This window comes from Myotis myotis, unplaced genomic scaffold (genome assembly GCF_014108235.1).
Source record: "Myotis myotis isolate mMyoMyo1 unplaced genomic scaffold, mMyoMyo1.p scaffold_m19_p_16, whole genome shotgun sequence".
Lineage (NCBI taxonomy): Eukaryota > Metazoa > Chordata > Mammalia > Chiroptera > Vespertilionidae > Myotis > Myotis myotis.
In genome coordinates, this window is record NW_023416320.1 from 52,725,724 (window position 1) to 52,738,337 (window position 12,614).

At 44.7% G+C, this 12,614-nt stretch overlaps 1 protein-coding gene across 7 annotated transcripts in view; it reads right to left on the reverse strand.

The window, feature by feature from the left end:
• Positions 1-12,614, reverse strand: part of NBN (nibrin) — a 44,363-nt gene that overhangs the window by 5,772 nt on the left and 25,977 nt on the right. For 2 of the 7 annotated variants that reach the window (XM_036337519.1, XM_036337521.1), the window contains exons 12-14: positions 7,585-7,656; positions 5,353-5,508; positions 1,438-1,551 (exon numbers count right to left, since the gene is read on the reverse strand). In XM_036337519.1, coding sequence (XP_036193412.1) covers positions 1,438-1,551; positions 5,353-5,508; positions 7,585-7,656 — 342 coding nt within the window. The other 5 variants (XM_036337520.1, XM_036337522.1, XM_036337526.1 and 2 more) reach the window with 5 other exon arrangements.

Here is a 12,614-nt window from a genome sequence, read left to right on the forward strand (position 1 = left end):
TACGTAAGATGGCCCAGGACACTTCACACAGCAAAGAGCGTATCTGGACAGGTCACTTTAAACAGCTGCTGACAAATGAAAACAGCAACGCCACTCCACATACTAGAGGGGAAAGGGAGACAGAACAGAACCTGCCAAAGAAGATGAAGAACCTAATCTGCAAAAAACAACAACTTAAGATTAAAAAATACACAAATTAACAAGGACGTAAAAGCAATAAGAAAGTTAAATGATAAGAAAACACACTAAAAGGAAACGAATGCTATGCCAACAAACTGAGAACTACAATAACACCATTTCAGAATTAAATAAATTAGAAATAGCTAAGACTGACTGTTCCACTGTTACAGATACTTTACATGTGGAACCTTATTTAGCCCTCACACACAGTCTATGAAGCAGAGGTACTATAAAACGGAGGCCGCCATAAGTTAAGCAATTTGCCCAAGGTCACAAGGTCACAGAGCTGGCAAGAAACAGAACAGACACCACTGAAATCTGAATTTCTGATAGAGTGAAAGAGCTTAAAAACCACAATGAATGCAGAAGAAAGGAATGTGGAGGGTCAAGGTGAGCTATAAAAGGTAGTTGAATGTACAGAACCCAGAAAATACAAAAATGTTTTGAAAGATGTAACAGAAGCCTGGCTGGCATGGTGCAGTGCTAAGCGTCAACCTCTGAACCAGGAGGTCATGGTTCAATTTTTGGTCAAGGGCACATGCCTGGGTTTTGGGCTTGATCCCCAGAGTGGAACATGCAGGAGGCAGCCAATCAATGATTCTTTCATCATTGATGTTTCTATGTCTCCCTTCCTCTCTGAAATCAATAAAAAAAGAATTAGAAAGATATAACAGAAAATTTTCTTGAAATAAAACAGACTGCATTTGCAGATCAAAGTGCAGTGCTGAATCCCAGGGAAATAAATGGATGAGCAGCACTGTAACTCAGGCATTTTCCTGAACGACCAACCTCAGGTCACTTAAGTTTGCTCTTAAGAATTTACTCTTGCAACAGCATGGAGGGACTTGGAGAGCATTGTGCTAAGTGAAATAAGCCAGTCAGAGAAAGACAAATACCACATGATCTCACTCATATGTGGAACCTAATGAACAAAATAAACTGACGAACAAAATAGAAACAGAGGCGAGGATCCATGGGACAGACCGACAGCTGTCAGAGGGGACTGGATGGAAGGTGAATGGATTAGCCAAAGAACATACATCCATAACCCATGGACACAGACAACAGTGTCATGGACAGAAGGAAGGCAGGGGCAGGGGCTGGGTGGAGGGGAGCAAACAGGAGGAAATGACATCTGTAATAGTGTCAATAATAAAAATAAAGTGTACAAAAATAGATAGATAGATAAGAGTTTAAGGAAACCACAAGGGATCAAAATGCAAAGCAAACAAGTTACCAGGCCTCACTTCTACTAACCTCCATTTCCTGCCTTAACCACTCTTCTAATTCTGTATTCTTCCGAGCATGGTGGGCTATGAGATCTGATCCTCCAATGATCTGTGGGAGTTTTCCTGCTCCTGAAAATGCGACCTGTCAAGCAGTAAGGTTAAATATATTAACAGATTAAGACAATCATTTGTAAGAGCTTAAGCAAAGCAAGGGTTATAAATCATGTGTAATATAAGTGCCAAGATGTCTCTGACCTACGGATGGCACTGTGTGAGACAGTGGTAACTGTGTCAGAGCCATGTTCTGCCCTATGTTTGGCCATTATACCAAGATGTAGCTAGATAACTAGATTTATGTATTAAGAGAATTTAAGATTTTTAATTTGGAGGTTTTGCTCAAAAATCACGTTAGCACATCATCCACCAATTAGAGCAACTCCAGGTGAGCACACACACTATAATTTAAAGTCTAATACTGTGATCTACAGATTTCGGAGCTTAAGTACTGCTGATACTTATAAATATTCAAGTATTTAAACTTTCTGATTTATACATCCCTAGCAAGAGATGTTGGAGATGGCAACAGTTTATATTTTTAGTTGAAATTTTAATTGCTTACAAATAAAGAAGTGCTTAAAAATATGTGAAAACCCATAACAAGTGCACCGGTGATAACGCATTTAGGGAGTAAGTAATACATTCTTAATATTTACGGGACATACTTTTAAAATTTCAATACAAGAACTGGAAAGGGAAAGTTAAATTCAATGTCATCATTAAGCAGTATTTTAAGAGCACAAGTACAACTAGGTCATTGATTTGGATATATAAAGAAAAACAGACAAGTTCTTTCATTAGAGGTAATCATATTAAACATATTTTCCTATAAATTTTGGGTTGAATTTTTTTTATACTCTCAAAAAATTCCTTGTTAAGGATATTAATACTTTTAAGGGTTTTAAATTTTTCCAAATTACTTTCCAGAAATATGTACTGCTTTATATCTCTTCATCACTCCTTTGCCAACAGTGAATATTATTGCTTTTCCTTTGGTAACTTCATTAATATAAAAAAATAATAAGTCTTTTGGATTTTGACAATGAAGTTTGTAACTGGGCACTCAACAATGGAGTATGGAACACGAATGCCCTGTGCCCTGGCTGGGTGGCTCAGGTGCTTGAAGTGTCGTCCGTGCACCAAAAGGTTGTGTGTTTGATTCCCAGTCAGGGCACACACCTGGGCTGCTGGTGTAATTCCGGTCAAGGCGAGAAGGAGAGAATTTCTCTCTCATCCTCTCCCTCTCTCTTCCCCCTTTGCTGTCTCTCTAAAATCAATAAAGACATATCGTTGGGTGAGGAGAGATAAAGGGTGCCCCTGTGCTCTCCCGGCTGTGGGTGGGAAGGTAAGGGAGCTCTGGGATGGAGACCCCCCTCTTCCACTTGAGGTCAGACCCTGTGGAGTGGTCAGAGTGGGCAGACCACTCATTTAATTGGGAAATGTTACTAGCAGCTGCCATTGGAGAGACAAAGCTCCAATACCTCATGGTCACAGCAAGCATCACACAGATCCCGTTCCAGAGAAACCCCGTTTCCACAGAAACCGCCTTTGAAAAGATCCTCCAGCATCTCACCAACCGCACGAGCAAGAGCTGTCAGAGCAGGTTCACAGTGGAGCCAGGAGCCCAGAGCAGACAGCAAAGAATAGACAACCACATGGACAAAATAACGATCTAATCGTTCCTAAAAGAGGAGGCACTCAGGTCTGATGGTAACAATGAGGGTATCCTATCTAATAAAAGACAAAAGGGTAATTAACCGTACCTCCGCTACGCTTCCCATTGGCTAATCAGTGAGATATGCAAATTAACTGCCAACCAAGATGGCGACCGGCAGCCATGCAGCTGAAGCCAGAAGGAGGCTTGCTTGCTCCAACAATGGGGGAAGCCAAGGTTCCCTGCCTGCCGCGGCCCAGCTCTGAGCCTGAAAGCAACAGCTCCAAAAGCAACAAAGTTTCAATTATAGAAGCTAAACAAATCCCAGATACCTGCTTTTAGCCAGCCACAGCCTCAGAGCTGGAAGCACCAATGAAGGCAACAGAGTTGCAATTATAGAAGGTAAATAAATCCCAGAATAAAAAAAAAAAGAAAAAAAGGAGAGGCTGGGAGCTTCAGTCGCAGGCCAGCTTGAAAACAGACACCAGCCCCTCACCCAGGCTGGCCAGGCACCCAAGCGGGACCCCCACCCTGATCCAGGACACCCTTCAGGGCAAACCAGCTGGCCCCCACCTGTGCACCAGGCCTCTATCCTATATAGTAAAAGGGTAATAGGCAAATTGACCCTAACAGCAGAAAGACTGGGAATGAGCCCTAGCCTGTTTGGCTCAGTGGATAGAGCGTTGGCCTGCAGACTGAAGGGTCCCAGGTTTGATTCCGGCCAAGGGCACATGCCTGGGTTGCGGGCTTGATCCTCAGTAGGGAGCATGCAGGAGGCAGCCTATCAATGATTCTCTCTCATCATTGATGTTTCTATCTCTCTATCCCTCTCCCTTCCTCTCTAAAATCAATAAAAATATATTAAAAAAAAAAAAAAGACTGGGAATGACTGGTCACTATGACACACACTGACCACCAGGGGGCAGACGCTCAATGCATGAGCTGCCCTCTGGTGGTCAGTGCACTCCCACATGGGGGAGCTCTGCTCAGCCACAAGCCAGGCTGATGGCTGCCAGTACAGCGGTGGTGGTGGGAGCCTCTCCTGCCTCCTCAGCAGCACTAAGGATGTCCGAATGCAGCTTAGGTCTGCTCCCCGCTGGCAAGTGGACATCCCCCGAGGGCTGCCGGGCTGCCAGAGGGATGTCTGATTGCCAGTTTAGGCCCAATCCCCCGGGGAGCAGGCCTAAGCCAGCAGGTGGTCATCCCCCGAGGGGTCCCAGACTGTGAGAGGGCACAGGCCGGGCTGAGGGCCCCCCCCCCACCGAGTGCACAAATTTTTGTACACCGGGCCTCTAGTCCTATGTAATAAAAGCCTAATATGCTAAGTGTTCAACCAATCAAAGTGTACTATGCTAATGATATGCTAAGGTCACTCAACTGCTCGCTATGACACGCACTGACCACCGGGGGCAGATACACCAACCTGTAGGTTAGCTTACTGCTGGGGTCCGGCCAATTGGGACTGAGCGAGACAGGCTGGACATGCCTGGAGCCCTCCCGTGGTCCCTCCCTGGCTGGCCAACCTTCTGCATCCCTCCATGGCCCCGATCATGCACCGGTTGGGTCCCTCAGCCTGGCCTGCACCCTCTTGCAATCCGGGATCCCTCAGGGGATGTCGGAGAGCCTGTTTCAGCCTGATCCCACAGGCCAGGCTGAGGGACCCCACTGGTGCACGAATTTGTGCACCGGGCCTCTAGTGTATTTATAATTTTACTTTACATATGCATCCTATATAATAAAGAGCTAATATGCAAATGGTTGCTGCGCCCTTGCGTAGGGGCCGAGGGACATGAGGCCACTCCCCGCTGCCTGGCGGGGCTTGACAGGGAACCTGAGGCTTCACCTCCCCACCCAGCAGAGCCTCATGTTCTTACTGAATGTGCTGTTATTTTCCACAAACCTGCTATCTTCATAACATCCTGGGTTACAGAACCCCTTTGGGTAGTCACAGATTAGCATGAGAACTGAGAGTACCTGGCAGCAGCCAGACGCCCGCTGGGGCTGGAGGGGCGAGGGGGACAGGGACACACTGTGAGGAGTCCAGTCTCAGTGGGGCTGGTTCTGGTTTAGGTTTTCCACTCACTGACTGTCAGTTTAGGCCTTAACTGTCTTAAGCAGGAGAAATAGCACCAGTTTTCAACTGGCACTGCTTTGACCACTGGTTAGTAGCAGCAGTAGTTCTAAAACCACTTCACACTGCCCTCTAGGGATGTTTTATGAAGGAACACGTACCTTTCTGAACTTCTTGAAATTCTTCAGTGGACCCTGATCACCCCTGACCCTGGGGGCATTTCGGGAGGCAGAGCCACTCACCACCAAGGACCTGAACTCTGTCAGCAACACCTTCCTCAGCAGCATCTCACCGTCACCCTGGGGCCTGTCCTTGTTCTTATCCCGGTAAGTGGGTGGATAAGAGATAAGAAAAGGAAAATTTTTTGTCATTGAGGAATCTAAATTTAAAAAGTCCAAATAGCTGAATGAACAGTTAAAAAGGTTTATTTCTGCATCGGAACTTTGTATTTGGAATCAAATCATATCTATTTCAAAACCAGAAAAGTATTTACTCAAGCACTCTCTAACTTTAGAAACATAACATGCTAATCTATGACAGAGGGCATGTGGCATTTTAAAAGCTTAGTATTTCAAATTTAGTAGCCTATTTTAATAAATATCATCTCAATAAACAATTTATCTTCTTATACATATTTTCTTGGCAAGAAATCTTAGTACTGTTTGCTTCTCATTAAAACCATACTCTAGCCTAGCCAGCATGGCTCAGTGCTTGAGCGTCGACCTATGAACCAGGGGGTCACAATTCGATTAACCATCAAGGCACGTGCCTGGGTTGCAGGTTCAGTTCCCAGTGTGGGACATGCAGGAGGCAGTCAAGCAATGATTCTTTCTTATCATTGAAGTTTCTCTGTCTCTCTCCCTCTCTGAAATCAATAAAAATATATTAAAAAAATAAAAACAAATAAAACCATATTCCAAGATTAGTATACACTCCACTCCACAAGTTCTTATCTACTATATTTAAGTTTTCTTGAATTTTCAATAATTTATTTTTGGCACCTCAGAAAAATCATTAATTCTAGACACACTACCTTCTGAAATGAAAGACCCTTTTTCGTTTGGGATTAACAGTTACTAAACCAGCCTGGAGCCTCCCTCCTGGCCACTGGCCAACTGAGCGTCTCCGCCTCGTCTGTTATTAACTAACAGCCACACCCACGCTGCACAGCTGCCCAGGCCACGTCTCCATTTTAATTATTTTTGTTGTTGTTAATCCTCACCCAGGGATATTTTCCCCTGATTTTTAGAGAGAGTGGAAAAGAGAGGAAAAGACGGAGAGAACACTGGTGTGAGAGAAGCACATCAACTGGCTGCCTCCAGCAGGCCCCTGACAGGGTCAGGGCCGGGAGGAGCCTGCCACCAAGGCACGTGCCCTTGACCAGAATGGACCCCGGGACCATTTGGTCCACAGGCCGACACTCTACCTGAAAGGGCGAGGGCTATGCCCTCCATCTTACCCCAGGGTAAGGGCTACGCCCTCCATCTTACCTTGGCCATGTGCTTGGCAAGGCTTCTTCCCGGAAGCCCAAGCCTCTGCTAGCCACACTCAGGACTTCTTTAAACTAACCAATGACAATCAAGGGACGTGCGTGCCATAGATGTGACCACATCCTGTGTAACAAGACCCGACTTGCACCTGGCCAATCGGCAGGGCCCACAGTCATCTCTCCTCCCCTCACTCCACCCCCCTATTAAAACCCCCTTTTTTCCCACGGGGCTGGCACTCTCGTCTCGCTGTTGCGTCGGTAGAGGCTGGGAGCCAGACCCGGGTCTGTAATAATAATAAAGACTCTCTGCTTTTGCATCGGACTTGGCTGGCTCCCTGTTGGTTTATTGGGAATCTTGAAATCTGCGCATAATACTACCCACAAGCCAGGGCTATGTCTCACCTTTTAAACTGCTTCGTATATTTTCACAAGGAAGTTGCTAACAGGACTAAGATAAAGACAGGGAGAGAAGGAAAATGGGAAGCAAGCAAAGGTTCATCGGAGAGCGACAGATTGCAATCAGGAGCCGAATAAAGCAACAGCCTCATACTTTGCTGGTGTGTTTCAGCGTTCAGAAAATTTTCATATCCATTACCCTACTTGATAGAAACAACAGCCCTGTTAAAGTGCTAACGTGATTTTATAAACGAAAGACCTGAGGTTCACAGATGTGACAATGACTTGTTCGAGGTCACAATCTATAGGGTAGAGGGCAGGGAATCTCCACACTGTTCGCTGTAGGATGGTTACAACATGATCCACCCATTTCCAGAGGAGGCACAATTATGAGACCAAAATGCAGGAAGAGAATCAATTCTGAGAATATACACTGACAGAAAAATGACGAGATGATAGTCCCATAGAAGTCAAATCTTTAGAAAAAGTAAATAAAAAGTTTCCTCACAGATGGCTCTTCTTTAGTTGATGGCAGTGATTCTTTCTTGATCTCACATTTCTTCCCAATTTCATTTTCTTTCTAAAAATGAAAGTATATATATATTGTTCAAAGAAGTTATAAAAGGGTACCTTGCTGAGAACCTCAGCAATATTCATGCTCCTGGCCAGTTATCTGACTTTCAAGCCTCTTTCCCAGAGAAACTATGGGATGGGAATAGGAATACACATATATGTAGAAAATATACTGCAGTATGAGTTAGTCATAAGAGCAAAGAGCTGGAAGCAATCTAGTTCAGGGATTGAACCTATACATGTAAGGGACATTTAAAAATATGAGAAGTGGGCCCCAGCCGGTTTTGCTCAGTGGTTGGAGTGTTGGTCTGAGGACTGTTGGAGCGCTGTGGGAGGCAACCAATTGATGTGTCTCTCTCACATTGATGTTTCTCTCTCTGTGTCTCTCCCCCTCCCTCCCATTCTCTCTAAAAATCAATGGAAAAAATATCCTCGGATGAGGATTAACAAAATTATATATTTATATGAGAAATGGTCATAATATAAGTGCATAATATTCTATATCATCAGTAGATGATTAACAATAGATTCCAAGTTTGCAACATATGTTTTAAAAAAGGAAACACCAAAATATTAACTACAGTTTTCTGCAGACAGTAGGGTTTGTCAACTAATTGTCATTATGTTTCTTTATTTTCCATATTTCTACATTACGTATTACTTTGAGTTAAAAATAAAAACACTTTGAAGGGAGTCTATCTAAATTTATGTTTAGAATTAAATTTTAAATCATCCTTAATCCCAGAAGAAAGTTACTTTAATTATTTGAAATGTTTATCTGTAATAAACTGGAGTCTGCCTTGTACATAATCACACTCTCCTTCACATTCATGTATCCAGACCCTGTTCTAGAGAAAAGCGTCTTACACAGATGGCTTCTAAGGCTGCAGTGAAACTGCAGTCCCTCTGAGACAATGGAGGGCAGACTGTTTTACATGAAATTTTCCATGATTCAGTAATCAAATTTGGGAAAATTTTAGTAAGAAAGTTGGAAAGGACAGAAAAACAAATGTACTCTATGCTTGCTTAGCGGCAAAGAATGTGAATGTATTTACCCACAGCGAGATCAGCGTTTTACCTTCCCAGCCCCCACGTGCGCGCCTGCGCTTGCACACAGCGCCCAGGAAGCTTCCCACAAGGAGAGCATTTCCCCTCACACCTTCTCCCATGGTGCTCGCTCCTTCAAACTGGTTCATCCTCTCAAACAAGGTTTCATTTCCTATCGCAGAGAATCAAACTACAACCCACCCAGACATCGGACTTATCCCAGCGGCTAGACCTGTGTTTTTGTCCCATTTGTCAAAACCTGGCTAAGGGGCCTTGCCTAGTTACTGAACACCCCCTCCCGTCAGTGTCCTCACTGGGAGCACCACACAGGAGGCTCCCAGGCAGGGCTGCCAGAAACCTGGGGTGTCCAGGGAGGCGGCTCTCACAATGGGCTTTGGGAGGTGGAAAGAGGGGAAGGAGACGTGTGCACACAGTGGGTGCCAAGTCCTGTTTGCATCCTAAGGAGGCTGGGAGACTGAGAATAAGGCCTAGACTTGGGCAGAGCAGCCATTTACATCAGAATAAGCCGTCAGCAGGAGGATCTAGCCAGCAGCTTCCTACTTCAGCTTACACAAAACCCCACAGACAGGCTAGAGTCCACATCTCAATCCCCAAATAGGAAAATGGCAGTTCTACCCTCAACATAGTTTAGAAATTGCCTTTCTGAAATATAACTAAAGAGTCCAATGTCAACGAGAAGTATCACATTCACTGCCTTCTTAAAACTGCAAAAAGCTTTTAAATGAAAGGATTAAGGAATATTTTTTCTGATAATTACTTCTGTAGCTAGAAATATTAAGTGCAATTCCTTTAATCCATGAGCATCCTCAAGTACTTTCTGACATTTTAAATTCTTAAAAATGACAAAACTAAAGAATTAAAAATGACCACACACTGTCTAAGACTGATGGACTGCAGTCATGTAAGACATCACCCTCAGGGAGACAGGGTGAGAGGGGTATGAGCTCTCTCCATACAATTCCTTACAGCAGCACGTGAATCAGCATTTCTCTCAAAACAAAAAAGGTTTAAAAATTATCTTACATTGAAAGTAAAAATACTTTTGTGACAAGATTTTCACTAAAAAATTATAGTGCTAGAATACAGTGATTTAACTTTTAAAATACCCAAAGGTATGCCACAAACTGCCATTCACGCTCCAAAAGTCTGTACACATATTTTTGTACTGTATTTTTATTCAGAATGTCATGAATTCTCAAGTAGTAAAATAAAGACAAGAAAATTATGCTGTAGAATTATAGAGCAAAGTTAAGTAATATCCCCTGACAATGTGACAGCATGTAAACTTTGGCATTTAAATATGTTTTTAGATTTCAGAGAGAAGAAGGGAGAGGGAGAGAGATAGAAACATCAATGATGAGACTCATTGATCAACTGCTTCCTGCACACCCCCTACTGGGGATTGAGCCCAAAACCCAGGCATGTGCCCTGGCTGGGAATTGAACCATGACCTCCTGGTTCATTTGTTGATGCTCAACCACTGAGCAACACCAGCCGGGCTAACCCTTGGTATTTAAATGAAAGATCTTTTCAGGTGCACAAAAGCTTTGTCTAATGGTCCCGGCATCACGGGGTCTATGCCACTTCCTGTCTCTCTCAGCCTGGGCTCCAGTGCCCACTTCCTTGGTGACAGGAGCCCAGGGAGAATGCACAGTCCAAGTAGATATTTAGGAAGAGTAATTAGCAGCCACACGGGATGGACCAAAGTTCTCTCACTAAAACCACAACCACTGCCAGACACGCCTGCGACCACTATGAGCAGTGGATCAATCTGGGAGAGAACTAAAAAAAAAAAGGCTGTTAATAAAAAAGATTAACATGTAATTGGACAAGAGGAGAGAAAGAAAATAAAAACATATCATAAAAAATTAGAAACAAATACAGGAGGAAAGGGTTTAAAGCAAATGCCTTTCCAAAGGTGTGGCAACAGTAACAGAACTGGGACCTAACTTTCTAAAGACTAAACACTCGTAACATTAGAGGACTGGACAGAGCTCTGGAACAGGCCGAGTGAACATGACGATGGAAATTCAGTGCAAGCAGAAGGCACGTGCCTGCGTGGAGGGGGACATCATCCCTGATGGCACCGCCGGCCACATTAGCGAGTTTAGCTCTCCACCGCAGTGGCAACGGTGCCACCGGTGACCACTTGGTTCAATTAATCCTTTGGTAAAGTAACAGCTAATCTTCAATCTTTGACAATAAGGGACCCCTCTGTCTGAAGTTCTCAATCCGGCGAAAGGGTATCTCAGCGTCCATTCTCATCCTTCCTCACAAGGATGCGTTCGTTGGGGACGGCCGTGTGACAAGTTTAAAGCATCTCCCAGACTCTCTTGGAGCCTGGGAGTGAAGGATGGTGGGGAGTGTACAGGCCATTACTAAATCTGGCCAATAATCCAAGCTTCAAGTCGGTTTCTGAGGAAGCTCCTGAGGAAGTGAGAGAACTCCAATGGAAAGGCCTCGGGCCATCTCTCCCTGTGCTTTCTCCATGGAAAGGAGCTCTTGGCCACAGGAGGGTCTGTAGCCGCAGAGGACAGAAGCCGCATGAGGACTGCAGGGGTCACCCCGCAGAGCAGGAAGGCAGAGTCCTGGGAACTGCCAAGCAGCTTTGCTTACCTTCTCGGGGCTTCTTCTATAGGAAAAGTGTGGAGAGCGGCTACAGTGTTTGGACAGGTTCAAGCCTCGGACTGATGAGAGGGCACAGTCCTCTCATGGCCACGTGCAAGTCCCAGCTTGGAGGGCAGAGCCCCCCCAGCACAATTATAGACAACAGCTATGGTTGTAAGCTTGAACTCAGGGTCCGAACACGTGGCCCCATGTGTCTGAGTGATGTGGGCTTGATAGAGTTCAGGTGCATGTAATTGAGTAGGATCGAAACCCAGGAGAATGTTGTCAACATCTTGACCACGCCCTTACTTTGCCTCGTGGAATCTGGCTATAAAATAAAGACACGGCTTGTAGTCCGTGGCGCTGTCTCTCCATCAGAGAAGCAGCATCCCACCAAGACCCAGCTTTCATTCTCTTGTCTGTCTTTTCTCAATTCTTCATCGCCCACACTCAGGGTCACCCTTGGCTGTGCTGGCGCGGCACAAAAAAGAACAACCACGTCTTACTTAAGCCACTATTTTAGAATCTTTAAAGACCACAGAGGAATCCTACCTCATACAGTGAGGGGACTTTTTCTGGGAGAAAGTGGCCGTCCTGCATCAGGGCCGCTGAGGCTCTGGTCTGGGAGCCACAGTTAAAAAGCTCACAGGTCCTGGCCGGTTTGGCTCAGTGGACAGAGCCTCAGCCTGCAGGCTGAAGGATCCCGGGTTCGATTCTGATCAAGGGCATATGACTGGGTTGCGGGCTCAATCCCCAGCGGCATGTAGGAGACAGCCAATCAGTGATTCTCCCTCATCATTGGTGTTTCCATCTCTCTCTCCCTTTCCCTTCCTGTCAATAAAAATACATTTTAAAAATAAAAATAAAAATAAAAAGCTCACGAGGTGCTTCTTGTAGCTGCAGTCTACTTCACACAGGGCATCTGCAGTTTACTCCTAAGAAGTACATAATAAAGGTTCTTTCCCTCACGTGAAGATGCCAATATATAGGTTAAATAAAACATATACTTTTTTCTTTCAATAGTAGTCATTCATTTATATAGCGCTGGATACACACCAGATTCTCAAAAACCACTGTACCTCCAAATCTCTTATGCCTTATCCTTTTACTAAGTCGTGTCCTCACCCTGTAGCCATTTATAGGAGGGGATGACCATACATGGCCATGAATGAGACTGGAGCTAACAGACCTCGGTGGGGGAGGAGAATATTAAATTTTGATTTCATGAGGTCTGTGATCTCACCTAATGAGTTAACTTGTCTACTTACTGATGCATAAAATAGGGAGGAA